This window comes from Garra rufa, chromosome 14 (assembly GCF_049309525.1).
Source record: "Garra rufa chromosome 14, GarRuf1.0, whole genome shotgun sequence".
Lineage (NCBI taxonomy): Eukaryota > Metazoa > Chordata > Actinopteri > Cypriniformes > Cyprinidae > Garra > Garra rufa.
Genome location: NC_133374.1, coordinates 36,255,111 through 36,271,667, shown reverse-complemented (window position 1 = coordinate 36,271,667; position 16,557 = coordinate 36,255,111). Strand labels below are relative to the sequence as shown.

The 16,557-nt window shown below is 37.0% G+C and overlaps 1 protein-coding gene across 1 annotated transcript in view; it reads left to right on the top strand.

The window, feature by feature from the left end:
- The first annotated feature begins 1,047 nt into the window (after window positions 1-1,047).
- Window positions 1,048-16,557, top strand: part of LOC141284409 (olfactory receptor 4B13-like) — a 98,801-nt gene continuing 83,291 nt past the window's right edge. The window contains exons 1-2 of the mRNA XM_073817394.1: window positions 1,048-1,191; window positions 1,331-1,431. Of these exons, the coding sequence (XP_073673495.1) occupies window positions 1,048-1,191; window positions 1,331-1,431 (245 nt within the window). The remainder of the gene's footprint in view (window positions 1,192-1,330; window positions 1,432-16,557) is intronic.

Sequence of the window (16,557 nt, the reverse complement as noted above, 5' to 3'; positions counted from 1 at the left end):
TACTTGGCAACTCGCATGAACGTTTTAGTACTACCTAAATGACCAGATAATGGATGATCATGAGCAAGTTTAAGAACTGCTGCTCGATAACCAAAAGGTAACACAATCTGATACTCTGGACTTAAACCAGCTTCTTTAGCCTTCTGAGACAGCCACTTACGCATCAGTACGCCTTTGTCCCAAAAGTATTGTAAATGCTGAAAATATCAAAGGGAATTGACTGTCAAGCTTCGGATCACAAACAGGACTCTCTGCTACAATTCGGTGAGGAAATACCTTGCCACCGGCCAGGTCATTTCCCAAAATTAAACTTACACCCTCTACAGGCAGTCTTGAATGTACTCCCACTTTCACAGGACCTGAAACTAAATCAGATTTTAGAAACACAGTGTGAAGAGGAACTCTTACGCAGCTCAACTCAATCCCACGAACCAAAACTTCGGTTCCGGTATAAGTCTCCTTAGCACATTTCCAAGGATAAACGATTGTGCCGAACCTGTGTCTCTCAAGATGGAAATAGATTTAACTGTAGAATCAGGAGAAATTGATACACCACCTTTGAAAACAAAAGGTGTAAAGTCAGAGACATCTGAACAACATTGGTTCTTAATAAGATCCACTGGTTCACAAACAACATTGCCCACACTTTTCGGTTTTAATATAGTGTTTTTTTTTTTCTTCCAAGCTTTACAGTCAGCAATTAGATGACCAGGATCTAAGCAATAAAAGCAAACCCTTTTGTTGTCAGAACTCTTTTTCTGCTCCTTACGCTGCTCTACAAAGCGTGCCATTGGATTCATTGAACGAGAAATCGAGGAAGGTTTTTCAGTATTAAAAAACACTGATGCACCATAATTTGGAACAGCAGCAGAAGAAAATGAAGTCTTATGAGTAAGCATATATTCATCTGCTAACACTGCAGCCGCTAAAATTGAATTCACCATTTGTTCATTAAGGTCATTAAGGTAAGTCGATGATCATCTCCACTGTTTTAAGAGTGTTTAGCTCCTTAACAACCTGGAGCTAAACACTCTTAAAACAGTGAAGATGAACATCGACTTCAGGAGGAACCCCCCTGCTCTCCCCCCACTCACCATCATGGACAGCACTGTGGCTACAGTAGAGTCATTCAGATTCCTGGGTACCAACATCTCTCAGGACCTGAAGTGGGACAATCACATTGACTCTATTGTGAAAAAGGCCCAGCAGAGGCTGTATTTCCTCCGCCAGCTGAGGAAGTTCAACCTGCCACAAGAGCTGCTAAAACAGTTCTACTCTGCTGTCATTGAGTCTGTCCTGTGTTCCTCTATAACTGTTTGGTTTGGTTCAGCTACCAAAACAGACATCAGAAGACTACAGCGGACAGTCAGGGCTGCTGAGAGGATTATTGGTATCCCTCTACCTAACCTCCACGATCTTTACACCTCCAGAGTCAGGAAAAGGGCTAAGAAAATCACTTTAGACCCCTCACACCCAGCCCACTCTGTATTTGAACTGTTGCCCTCCGGCCGACGTTACAGAGCGCTGTGCACCAAAACAGCCAGACACAAGAACAGTTTTTTCCCCCAAGCCATATCCCACCTGAACCACACTTAACACACCTCAGTACTGGTCATGTGTATCAACTCACAAACCTTTTGTATATATAGCACATATGCACATTCTAGTTCTGTCTATGGACATATTTTTCTGTATTTTTATTACCATTGTTATTTATAATTTATTGTATATTCTTTTTTAATATTATTGTTTTACTACCTTAACTTTATGTATGTCTGCTATGTTTGTACTTTCTATACTGGAAGCTCCTAACACCAAAACAAATTCCTTGTGTGTGTGAAGACACTTGGCAATAAGGCTCTTTCTGATTCTGATTCTGATTCTAAACCACTAAACTTTCTGGTAAGCAGTTCTTGAAGTCCTTTAACAAAATCAGCTCTTGTAACTGATCAAACGTAGTGGTTTTAGATGCAGCACACCACTTTTCCAACAAAACTTTTTTTGTCACGTGCAAATCCCACAAATGTTTATATTTAGTGTAACTACGAAACTTCTGTCTATATGCTTCAGGAACAAGTTCATATACCACAACACCGCAGCTTTTACCAAATCATAATTGAGAGACTCTTCGATGGGTAGCGCAGAACACACCTCCTGTGCTTTGCCTACCAAACTGCACTGTAGCATTAATGCCCACATATCCCTCGGCCAATTCAATTTGGCCACAATATGCTCAAACGCAATAAAATATGCGTCAACCTGTGATTCACGAAACGGAGGCACAAGCTTAATATGCTTACTAGGATCAAATGGAACAACAGCAGCAGGCATACTCATAACATTTTCTGCAGATTGATCAGTTGGAGGCACATTTACATGCACAGGAGTTACAACAGATGGAATTACAGTTCGCACATGCGCTCTCTCCCTCTCTTTTTCTTTATGAACATCTCAAGTTCGCGTAAATGTAACATACGATTATCATGCTCTTGTCGCCTGATTTGTAATTCTATCTCCTTCAACTTAAAAGTAAAGGGTCTGATTTAGATGATGGTAATTCAGCTATTTCAGCTGTCTCTAAACCCTCACTTTTTTCCATTTCACTATCTATATCACTTTCTACCGGCAACAAACCTTGCTCAACAAGTTTAGCGTACACTTCAGCTTTAATTACTTTTTTAGCTGCAGAAGTTAATATGGAAACATTCAAAATTTTAGCAATTTGCAAAAGATCCTTTTTATGAAATGTATTAAATTGTTGTATACTAGGTTTAGAAATAAACACTCCGATATCTACCTCCATAATTGAGTGCTTTACACGAATAGATTAATACAAATAAACTGTTGCTTACAAAAAAGCAAACAATGGTATCCTTTTGACATTTGTTAATAAAACTCTTTCAAAAATAAACAAGAAAACAGCGAGACAGGTGGACAACCTCCCACCAAAACAAAACAAACGGAAAAAGAAAAAACGAAAAAAAAAAAAAAAAAAAGTGGACGAGCCCCCATTTGTTACGAATAAAATTAAACCCCTAGTTTTAGTTTTTTTAGTTTTTTTTTTTTAGTTTTTATTTAAAGAATCCCCATTAGCTATAGCCGTGCTGCAGCTATTCTTCCTGGGGTCCTGAAAAAGTCATTAAAAATACAACAAGTAATTGGAAAAGGTAAATACACATACACATATACACCTACATATACACATGTAGGCCTATATACACAAATCAACGTACTTATGTATCCTCATACGGGCATGAAATATACACATATAAAAACACATTCATACACATACACCCATAAATATACCTACACATGTGCATGTACACACATATTCACACACATATATAAATAAATATAAACAGTCAGATGTATTATTTTGATAGATGCTGTTTTACATATAATTTAAATTTATTTACATTGTTAGTAAGTATGATATGCTTTGGCAATTTATTCCATTCCTTCATACCCCCACTGAAAAAAATGATTTTTTGGTGTGGTAAAATATATTAAATTAACCATCGTGATTTTTACATTGTAAAAGTACGTTTCGACTACAACTAGAATTTTCTAAGTAAAAGTTAAAATATGTACACATTTAATTCATGTAATTAATTAACTCAGTGGAAACAGTTAAATATTATTATGTATTTACTTGTAATATTTAAATGGTTTAGAGTCACTGCACATAAACCTAGTAATATTAAGTAAATTGTACTTTGAAAGTTCAAACTCAAAGTTCAAATTTCAAATAACGCGTTTGAAACCGCGCATGCGTGATTGAAGACTCGTTACCCGGGCTGTGGATCAATACGTTGGGGATCATCACAGGAGGTACTACGTGGTTTGGGCTGGAGTTTGTAAATGTTCCAGGTAAGTTTATCTTTCTGTTCGGATGTGATAAAACATGGATTCGTGTGAAAGTTTGATTGTCTGTTTCTCATTTTCCAGACTCCTGATTAATGTTCATCTTAATCGCTAAGCATAGCATCTTACATGCAATTAGCAATAGCCTATTTCAGTGTTGTTTCATAATTAGGGCCCGAGCACTACAGTGCGAGGACCCTATTGGAATTGCTCCGTTTATTAGGGCCCGAGCCCAAAAGGGCGAAGGCCCTATTGTTCTTCTAAGGATTCTTATTTGTTTTTTTTTTTTTATTTTTAGGGCCCGAGCACTACAGTGCGAGGACCCTATTGGAATTGCTCCGTTTATTATTAGGGCCCGAGCCCAGAATGGGCGAAGGCCCTCTTGTTTTCCTAAGGATTCTTATTTTTTTTTTTTTTATTTTTTGTTAACCTTCCGGGCACTTAAGGGGGTCTTAACATGCTCAAAAACTCTTGAAAATTTGCACACATGTCGGAATCTGCGGCCATCAGGACGTCACAGAGGCTGGTACCGGGGCGTGGCAAGGGGACTCTACAGCGCCCCCTGGAATTTTTAGGGCCATATAGCACACATACTTGAACGTACACATATGAAACTCGGTACACATATAGAACTCATTGAGCTGAACAACTTTTGTACTCTATGTCATTTTCTTAACGCAACAGGAAGTGAGATATTTAGGGCTGTTTAAAAAGCGCATGCTCTGGAATTTAACGTACTCCTCCCAGGATTTCCATACGATTGTCACCAAACTCGGTCAGCATGATCTCAAGACATTGGGGATGCTAAATTGCGAGGGGATTTTTGATATCTCGAACGGTTTGGCCGTGGCAAGGCGACAAAGTTATGGCGAGAAATGAGAAACAGGAAGTGTCTAATAACTGTTGCACACATTGCCTGATTCTGATGAAACTTCACCAGATTGTTCGTTGTATGATGCCGATTCCATAAATGTGACTATTATGAGTCAAAGTTATAGCGCCACCAACTGGTAGTAGGAAGCGTGTCATTTTCAAAATGCGTTGAAATCAGCCTCTTAATTTTACTTGATTTTCTTCAAACTTCATCAAAATAATGTCAAAACACGGCCGATAAGAATATGTAAAGGGTACGATGATAAATCAAATGCTGTTGCCATGGCAACGTGTTAAACTTTAAAATTAGATTCCTGTCTTTTCGAAGCAGATAACATGTTTAGAATTTCATGAAACTCAACACACACATCAATATTAATGATAGTTAGACACTGGCAAAAGGTCATAAATGGGCGTGGAGCAGGCACTCTATAGCGCCATCTTTTGACAAAAGTTGGGGGGTTAGTTTTTCCTACAGTCACCAAACTCTGTACATATATTGTTCTCATCAATCTGGACAACTTTCTAAATCAAACTCATTAGCTAAGACCAACAGGAAGCCGGCTATTTTGGTTTGAATGTGGATTTTTGGAAAAATCAGGCTGTAAACAAATTCACACTCCTTCTAAGAATAACAAGGTATTCACACCAAACTTTTTTAACATGAAGAGAAGATTCTGAAGATGTTAAATTGCGAGCGGATTTGGGATATCTTGAATGGTGTTGACGTGGTGATTTTTTAAAAAACATAACCCTAATTTTTTATATCTTTAAAGTGCAGCATCCAAACTCTTTAAAACTTTTTTCACACAGAGATCTAATCATTATGAGCAAGTGCTGGTAATATCATAGTTATTCAAGCTTCTATGAATTAAAGAAAATTAAAAAAAGAAATCAGTAAACTGTTGTCACTGGGCTGACAGTCTGTGTTGACACTAAGAGTGACTGAAGGGGGGAGGGGTGAAAGGGAGAGAGACCAGTGGAACATGCTGTTTTGCTTAAGACCATCTTTGAGGAAGATGCAATTTGCACATTGCACATTGCTGTAGTTTAATCTGCATAAATAAGTCTGAACTTTGAGAGTCTGATCTTTGAGAAAATATAAAGGGTCACGAACTCTTTCATTCTTTGTATATTGCAGTTGTTGTTTTTTATTTATTTTTTACTGAACTGTACCATGAACTTGTCCTATTCAGTCACATAGCAAAAGATTAAGAAAAATACAGCTTTTTAGCATGAGCGATTTATCTTCATTGATAGACATTTATTTTCATAATTAAAATTTTTGATTCAATAAAAAAAAAACACTAACAATTTCAAGACAAACTTTGACAACAAAACAAACTTTGCTGTTATCTGTTCAAAACATCTGAAAATTGTACCATTTTAAGATGAGTTATATTTATATATCGCCCCATTACAATACCCAACTTGATTTTTAAAGATATTTTGAAAGAATGAAGCGTTTATTGAGCACTTTATTGTTTATTGTTGTATACCCACATGAACTGTGTTCATGTTCATGTTAATTCACAGTACATACACTATGTTAAAAGATACTAATTTACCTTTAAACAATATATGAGCACTTTTTTAGGTTAATATTAATTAACATTAATAAATGCTATTTATTATTGTTCATGTTAACAATGTTAACAAATGAAACTGGATGGTAAAGTTGTATATTTAGTGTGTATTTGTCTGTGTGTTGATTTAAAAATGTAACCCTTTCATTTCTGTAAACTTTAAATCCAAACTGGCAGAGGGTTACTATGAATGCATGTGCCAACTGGGCACCGTTTTCCTAATTGATTCTTAGTTATGTAGTGCTTAAGAGTGATGTCTTATAACAGGAGTCACCTGCAAAGCAATGTCCACACACAAATGGAACAGATAGGTAACGATGACATTTAAACAGAAGTGGTGGACGTAAAGCAAGCAATAATAACATTTTGTTATCATCATGAATTACATGTTCTTATCATCATCCTCAGAATATAGGGAAAATGTTCCCTATATTGTGAACGGCTTTGGGATATCTTGAACGGTGTTGATGTGGTGATTTATGAAAGTAACAATAAAAAAGATGAAGAGTTATTTTCATATATCTTTAAATTGCATTATTCTTACTCATCAAAACTTTTTACATATAAAGAACAAGAAATTCTTAGGAAATACGTGTAGTTTCAAAATGTTATCATGCTCAGAGGCCCCAAAAACATTAAAAGTGTCACATAAATTCGTCAGATTAAAGCTCTAATACCAGGGATGAACACTAGAGGTCCTCATAAGATAAGGAATCGTTTGACCTCTAATGCTATTTAGCTCATTGTCAGTGTATAAGAATGACAATAATCCATAGAATCAGTTGATATGTACTGTACTGTCAGTGTAATTTTACATAATTATTTTGTATAGGTGCTTAAAGAGCATTAAAATATTTTTTTTTATCTTTTAAGGAAAAATTATGTGATTTAAATACATATATACACTCTCACTGATAGAACAAAGTATCTTATAAGTATGACACTATACTGCTCAGTTCACTTAATTAGAATGAGAAACAAATACAAAAAGGCCAAAAAGTCAACTAAGTTAATATGTATTTATTTTCAATATATTTGTTTATAATTATTTCACAGATGCTTATAGACTATTAAAATAATATTTAAAAATGCTTGTAGACCATAAAACATGGTAACTATTTAAAATAGGGTCCAATACCTACAAAAAAGCCTCTTGGAGCAAAATTTGACACCCAACAGGAAGTCGGTTATTTTTAATTTTCTCAGCAAATTTTGTCATTTTTGCCATTTTCAGGCCTCGTACTTGAACGAACTCCTCCTAGAGATTTATCCGGATTAACGCCAAATTTGCTGAGTGTAATCTAAAGCACTTTGTGACGTTAAATTGCAAAGATCTAGAGTTTTCATTGGAGGGCGTGTCCATAGCGGTCTCGCAAATTTCGATGTTTCGCCATGAAAAAGGAAGTTTCTATAACTCAGGCATACAATGTCCGATCTGTCCCAAACTTCACATGTGTGATAACACTCCTGACCTGAAGACATCTACATTCCCATATTCAGTTATAGTCATAGCGCCACCTGCTGGCAACAGGAAGTGTCATGCTGTACTCTACAACAAACTCCTCCAAGAGATTAATACAGATCAACACTAAAATCGGTCAGTCTAATAAAAAGGCTTTAGTGATGTTAAATTGCGAAGATCTTGAGTTTTCGTTGAAGGGCATGTCCGTGGTGGCCTGACAAAGTTTGATGTTTGGTCATGGACATAGAAGTTGTTATAACTCAGCCATAAAATGTCCAATCTGCCTCAAACTTCACATGTTTGATAAGAGTCCTGGCCTGAAGACATCTTAAGGCCAATATTCAGATATTATCATAGCGCCACCTATTGACAGCAGGATATATCATATCTTGCACTAACTTAAACATACCAAGGTCAATCTGCACCAGACTTCATATGTTTGATGAAAGTGCTGGCCTGAACACATCTACATGTCAATAATCAGTTACAGGCATAGCGCCACCAGCTGGCAGCAGGAGGTTTGGCACATTTAAGTGACTTTGATCTATTTTTCCTACATTTACTGTTTTAAAAGCATAATGCCCACCGTTTGCTGTTTTCCTAAAGCCACCGGTCGGCGGTGAGCCCGGGTGCGAGGGCCCGTTCATCGCTGCTTGCAGCTTTAATTATTAGGGCCCGAGCCCAAAGGGGCGAAGGCCCTATTGTTCTTCTAAGGGTTCTTATTTTTTTTTTTTTTTTTTTCTTTTTTTTCAACCGTTGGGGCACTTTTGGGGGCCTTAACATACTCAAAAACTCTTGAAAATTTGCACACATGTCGGAAGCTGCCGTCGTCCGGACGCCACAGAGGCTGGGACCCGGGCGTGGTTCAGGGCCTCTACAGCGCCCCCTGGAACACAGTTTGAAAACTTGATGTACTGTGCACACATACTTGCACGTATTGATATGAAACTCGGTACACATATAGAACTCATCGAGCTGAACAACTTTTGTACTCTATGTCATGGGCTCCACGCAACAGGAAGTGAGATATTTAGGGCTGTGTAAAAAGCACATGCTCTGGAATTTAACGTACTCCTCCCAGGAATTCCATGGGATTGTCACCAAACTCGGTCAGCATGATCTCAAGACATTGGGGACGCTAAATTGCGAGGAGATTTTTGATATCTCGAACGGTTTGGCCGTGGCAAGGCGACAAAGTTATGGCGAGAAATGAGAAACAGGAAGTGTCTAATAACTGTTGCACACATTACCTGATTCTGATGAAACTTCACCAGTTTGTTCCTTGTATGATGCCGATTCCATAAATGTGACTATTATGAGTCAAAGTTATAGCGCCACCAACTGGCAGCAGGAAACGTGTCATTTTCAAAATGCTTTGAAATCAGCCTCTTAATTTTACTCGATTTTCTTTAAACTTCATCAAAATCATGTCAAAACACGGCCGATAAGAATATGTAAAGGGGTCGATGATAAATCAAATGCTGTTGCCATGGCAACGTGTCAAACTTTAAAATTACATTCCTGTCTTTTCGAGGCAGATAACATGCTTAGAATTTCATGAAACTCAACACACACATCAATATTAATGATAGTTAGACACTGGCAAAAGGTCATAAATGGGCGTGGAGCAGGCACTCTATAGCGCCATCTTTTGACAAAAGTTGGGGGGTTAGTTTTTCCTACAGTCACCAAACTCTGTACATATATTGTTCTCATCAATCTGGACAACTTTCTAAATCAAACTCATTAGCTAAGACCAACAGAAAGCCGGCTATTTTGATTTGAAGGTGGATTTTTTGAAAAATCAGGTAGTAAACAAATTCACACTACTCCTAAGAACAACCAGCTGTTCACACCAAACTTTTTTAACATGAAGAGAAGACTCTGAAGATGTTAAATTGCGAGCGGATTTTGGATATCTCGAACGGTGTGGACGTGGTGATTTTTTAAAGATGTAGTAAAAAACATAACCCTAATTTTTTATATCTTTAAAGTGCAGCATCCAAACTCTTTAAAACCTTTTTCACACAGAGATCTAATCATTCTGAGCAAGTGCTGGAAATATAAATTTTATACAAGCTTCAATGAATTAAAGAAAATTAAAAAAATAACTCAGAAACCTGCTGTCACTCTGGGTGAATGTCTCTACAGTATGTGTGTGCGTTCAGTCAGGCACAGAGAAGCTCATTATTGCAGGGGGGAGGGGTGAGAGGCAGAGAGGGTGACAGAGTAGAGAGCCATCCTACAGACCATCTTTGAACAAAAAATGCACATATGTATTGTAATTACATAAATATGTCTGATCTTTGAGAGTCTGATATTTTGAGAAAATATAAAGGGTCACTTAGTCTTTCATTGTTCGTATTTTGCAGTTTTTGTTTTTTATTTATTTTTTACTTAACTGTACCATGAACTTGTCCTATTCAGTCACATAGCAAAAGATTTAAAAAAATACAACTTTTTAGCATGATCAATTTATCTTCATTGATAGACAATATTTACATAGTGTTATTTATTGAATATAAAATAATAATAATAAAAAATTAAGACAAACTTTGACAACAAAACAAACGTTACTGTTATCTCTTCAAAACATCTGAAAACCATAATTTTAAGATCAGTTATAAATATATATATCACCCTGTTAAAATACTCAACTTGATTTTTAAAGATATTTTGAAAGAATGAAGAGTTTATAGAGCACTTTATTGTGTATTGCTGTACACCCACATGAACTGTGTTCATGTTCATGTTAATTCACAGTACATAAACTATATATGAATACTTTTTTTAGCTTAATATTAATTAACATTAATAAATGCTATTTATTTATTGGTCATGTTAACTAATATAGTTAATGCTAACAAATAAAACTGAATGGCAACATTTTATATTTTGTGTGTATGTGTCTGTGTGTTGATTTTAAAGTCTAACCCTTTCAATTCTGTAAACTTTAAATCCAAACTAGCAGAGGGTTACTGTGAATGCATGTGCCAACTGGGCACCGTCTTCATTATTGATTCTTAGTAATGTAGCGCTTAAGAGTGATGTCTTATAACAGGAGTCACCAGCAAAGCAATATCCACACACAAATTGTACAGATAGGTAACTATGACATTTCAGCAGAAGTGGTGGACGTAAAGCAAGCAATAATAACATTTTGTTATCATCATGAATCTTGTTCTTATCATCATCATCAGAGTATAGGGAAAATTTAGCATATTGGTTCACAGTTGGCATTATCTGAAGTCCTTGCATTGATTGCATTTAATTAAATCAACATTATATTTGGTCAGTCTGATCTTGAGGCCTTAGAGATGTTAAATTGTGAAGATCTTGAGTTTTCATTGAGTTGTTATAACTTAGCCATAAAATGTCCGATCTGCCTCAAACTTCACAGGTTTTGTAAGAGTCCTGGCCTGAAGACACCTAAAGACCAATATTCAGATATTATCTTAGCGCCACTTGTTAGCAGCAGGATATATCATATCTTTCACTAACTCAAACATACCAAGGTCAATCTGCACCAAACTTCATATGTTTGATAATAGTGCTGGCCTGAACACATCTACATGCCAATAATTAGTTACAGGCATAGCGCCACCATCTGGCAGCGGCAAGTTTGGCACATTTAAATGACTTATGACTTTTTTCTATATTTACTGTATTAAAAGCATACTGCCCACCGTTTGCTGATTTCCTGAAGCCACCGGTCGGCGGTGAGCCCAGGTGCGAGGGCCCGTTCATCGCTGCTCGCAGCTTTAATTCTTCTTCTTCTCCAAAATGAAAAGTCTTTTTGAGGGCCTAAACATGCCCGAAAACTCACGAAACTTTGCACACTCATCAGACCTGGCGAAAATTTACATCTGATATGGTTTTCAAAAGTGGGTGTGGCAAAATGGCTCGATAGCGCCACCTATAAAATTTCAACGGAGTGCGCCTCGAGCTACGTTTCACGTACATGTACGAAACTCGGTACACATATGTAACACACCAATACCTACAAAAAAGTCTCCTGGTGCAACATCCGAAACCCAACAGGAAGTCCGTTATATTGAATTTCCTGTACGATTTTTGTGCAGTTTTTGCCATTTTCAGGCCTCGTACTTTAACGAACTCCTCCTACAGTTTTTATCCGATCATCTTCAAATTTGCTGAGTGTCATTATAAGGCCTTTGCGATGTTAAATTGCAAAGCTTTAGAGTTTTCGTCGATGGGCGTGTCCGTGGCGGCCTGACAAACTTTGATGTTTCGCCATGAAAAAGGAAGTTGCTATAACTCAGGCATACGATGTCCGATCTGCCTCAAACTTCACATGTTTGATGACAGTCCCGTCCTGAACACATGTCAGTGCCCAAATTCAGTTATAGTCATAGCGCCACCTGCTGACAACAGGAAATGACATGTTTAACACTGTTACGGACTCTTAGCAACATATTGAAAAGCGTTAACAAGTCGTAAATAGGCTAGCAACATGCTACAAACATGCTAAAACATGCTAGCAACACTTAGCTAAGACTAAAGCATGCTATTAATAAAAATACAAAAGGAAATTGCTGTAACTCATGTATATACTGTTGAATCTGACCCAAACTTAATATTCAACATGCTACAAAAATAATAAAGCATGCTAGCAACACTTAGCTAATATGCTAAAGCATGCTAATAATACAATAAAACAGGAAGTTACTCTAACTCAGGCATACCATGTCCAATCAGCCCCAAACTTAACATGTTTGATAAGAATCCTGGCCTAAACACACGCCCATGCCTGTATTCAGTTATAGTCATAGCGCCACCAGCTGGTAACAGGAAGCCATATGTTTAATACTGTTGTGGATGACTAGCAACATTTAAAAAAAAATCAACAACTGTTAAAAAGGGTAGAAACATGCTAGAAACATGCTATAACATGTTAGCAACATTTAGCTAAGTGCTAAAGCATGCTCTTAATGCAATGAAACAGGAAGTTACTGTAACTCAGGCATGCAATGTCCAATCAGCCCCAAACTTCACATGTTTGATAACAGTCGTGACCTGAAGATGTCTACATGCCAATATTCAGTTATAGTTATAGCGCCACCTACTGTCAACAGGAAGTGACATGTTTAACACTGTGACACACTATTAGCAACACACTAAAAAGCCATTGAGTGCTAAACTAGTTTAAAACGTACTCAAACATGCTAGCAACACTTACTTAGTGCTAAAGAATGTTGTTAAAGACATAAAACAGGAAGTTACTGTAACTCAGGCATGCAATGTCCAATCAGCCCCAAACTTCACATGTTTGATAAGACTCTTGGCCTGAAGATATATACATGCTCATATTCAGTTATAGTCACAGCGCCACCTGCTGACAACAGGAAGTGATGTTTAATGGTGTTACGGACTCCTAGCAACATATTAAAAAGCTTTAGCGAGTTTTAAATAGGCTAGCATCATGCTAGAATCATGTTAAAACATGCTAGCAACACTTAGCTAAGAGCTAAAGCATGATAATAATACAAAGAAAAATAAGTGTAACTCATGCATACAATGTCCAATCTGACCCAAGCTTAATATGTTTGATAAGAGTGCTGGTCTGAACACAAGCCAATGCCCATATTCAGTTATAGTCATAGTGCCACCTGCTGGCAACAGGAAGTCACATGTTTAATACTGTTGTGGATGCCAAGCAACATTTTAAAAATATCAACAAGTGTTAAATAGGGTAGCAACATGCTAGAAACATGTTAGCAACATTTAGCTAAGTGCTAAAGCATACTCTTAATGCAATGAAACAGGAAGTTACTGTAACTCAGGCATGCAATGTCCAATCAGCCCCAAACTTAATATGTTTGATAAGAGTCCTGGCCTGAATACATTTACATGCCAATATTTAGTTATAGGCATAGCGCCACCAGCTGGCAACAGCAAATTACTTGTTTTACACTAACATAAGCATGCAATGTACAATTTGCACCAAACTTGACATGTTTGCCAATAGTCCTGGCCTGAAGACATCTAAAAGCCAATATTTCGTAATAGCGCCACCTGTTGGCAGCAGGATATGTCATGACTTACACTCAAGCATGCCATGTTCAAGCTTCACCAAACTTCATATGTTTCATGAAAGCACTGGCCTGAACACATCTGCATGCCAATATTCAGTTATAGGCATAGCGCCACCAGCTGGCAGCAGGAAGATTGGCACATATCAATGACTTTGACATATTCCTCCTACATGTACTGTGTTAATAGCATAGTGCCCACCATTCGCCACCGATTGGCGGTGAGCCCGAGTGCGAGGGCCCTACCATCGCTGCTTGCAGCTTTAATTATTTTTGTTTTTTTTCAACCGTTGGGGCACTTTTGGGGGCCTTAACATACTCAAAAACTCTTGAAAATTTGCACACACGTTGGAATCTGCCGTCGTCCGGACGCCACAGAGGCTGGGACCCGGGCGTGGTTCAGGGCCTCTACAGCGCCCCCTGGAACACAGTTTGAAAACTTGATGTACTGCGCACACATACTTGCACTTATTGATATGAAACTCGGTACACATATAGAACTCATCGAGCTGAACAACTTTTGTACTCTATGTCATAGGCTCCACGCAACAGGAAGTGAGATATTTATGGCTGTTTAAAAAGCGCATGCTCTGGAATTTAACGTACTCCTCCCAGGATTTCTATAGGATTGTCACCAAACTTGGTCAGCATGATCTCAAGACATTGAGGACGCTAAATTGCGAGGGGATTTTTGATATCTCGAACGGTTTGGCCATGGCAAGGCGACAAATTTTTGGCGAGAAATGAGAAACAGGAAGTGTCTAATAACTGTTGCACACATTGCCTGATTCTAATGAAACTTCACCAGTTTGTTCGTTGTATGATGCCGATTCCATAAATGTGACTATTATGAGTCAAAGTTATAGCGCCACCAACTGGCAGCAGGAAACGTGTCATTTTCAAAATGCTTTGAAATCAGCCTCTTAATTTTACTCGATTTTCTTTAAACTTCATCAAAATCATGTCAAAACACGGCCGATAAAGAATATGTAAAGGGGTCGATGATAAATCAAATGCTGTTGCCATGGCAACGTGTCAAACTTTAAAATTAGATTCCTGTCTTTTCAAGGCAGATAACATGCTTAGAATTTCATGAAACTCAACACACACATCAATATTAATGATAGTTAGACACTGGCAAAAGGTCATAAATGGGCGTGGAGCAGGCACTCTATAGCGCCATCTTTTGACAAAAGTTGGGGGGTTAGTTTTTCCTACAGTCACCAAACTCTGTACTTATATTGTTCTCATCAATCTGGACAACTTTCTAAATCAAACTCATTAGCTAAGACCAACAGAAAGCCGGCTATTTTGATTTGAATGTGGATTTTTTGAAAAACCAGGTAGTAAACAAATTCACACTACTCCTAAGAACAACCAGCTGTTCACACCAAACTTTTTTAACATGAAGAGAAGATTCTGAAGATGTTAAATTGCGAGCGGATTTTGGATATCTTGAACGGTGTTGACGTGGTGATTTTTTAAAGATATAGTAAAAAAGATGAGCGTAGTTTTTTTACATCTTTAAAGTGCAGCATCCAAACTCTTTAAAACTTTTTTCACACAGAGATCTTATCATTCTGAGCAAGTTCTGTTAATATAAATTTTATACAAGCTTCTATGAATTAAAGACAATTAAAAAAAGAAATCAAAAACCTGCTTTCACTCTGCCTGAGTGTCTGTCTTAAGTGTGTGTGTGTTCAGTCACCACAGAATGACAGTCAGAGTGAGAGAGTGCAGGGGGGAGGGGTGAAAGGGAGAGAGGGAGAGAGAGTAAAACTGTTTTGCAATAGACCATCTTTGAGGAGGAAATACACATATGTAGTTTAATCGACATAAATATGTCTGATCTTTGAGAGTCGGATATTTTGAGAAAATATAAAGGGTCACTAAGTCTTTCATTGTTTGTATTTTGCAGTTGTTGCAGTTTTTTTACTGAACTGTACCATGAACTTGTCCTATTCAGTCACTTAGCAAAAGATTAAGAAACATACCACTTTTTAGCATGAGCAATTTATCTTTATTGATAGACATTTATTTTCATAGTTTTATTTATTGAATATAAAATTTAAATGAACAATTTCAAGACAAACTTTGACAACAAAACAAAGTTTGCTGTTATCTGTTCAAAACATCTGAAAATTGTACCATTTTAAGATGAGTTATATATATATAGAGCACTTTATTGTGTATTGCTGTACACCCACATGAACTGTGTTCATGTTCATGTTAATTCACAGTACATAAACTACTGTTGAAAGATACTAATTTACCTTTAAACAATATATGAATACTTGTTTTAGGTTAATATTAATTAACATTAATAAATGCTATTTAATTATTGTTCATGCCAATATAGTTAATATTAACAAATTAAACTGGATGGCAAAATTGTATATATTGTGTGTATGTGTCTGTGTGTTGATTTTAAAGTTTAACCCTTTCAATTCTGTAAAGTTTAAATCCAAACTGGCAGAGGGTTACTGTAAATGCATGTGCCAACTGGGCACCGTTTTCCTAATTGATTCTTAGTTATGTAGCGCTTAAGAGTGATGTCTTATAACAGGAGTCACCAGCAAAGCAATATCCCCACACAAATTGTACAAATAGGTACCGATGACATTTAAGCAGAAGTGGTGGACATAATGCAAGCAATAATAACATTTTGTTATCATCATGAATTACATGTTCTTATCATCATCATCAGAATATAGGGAAA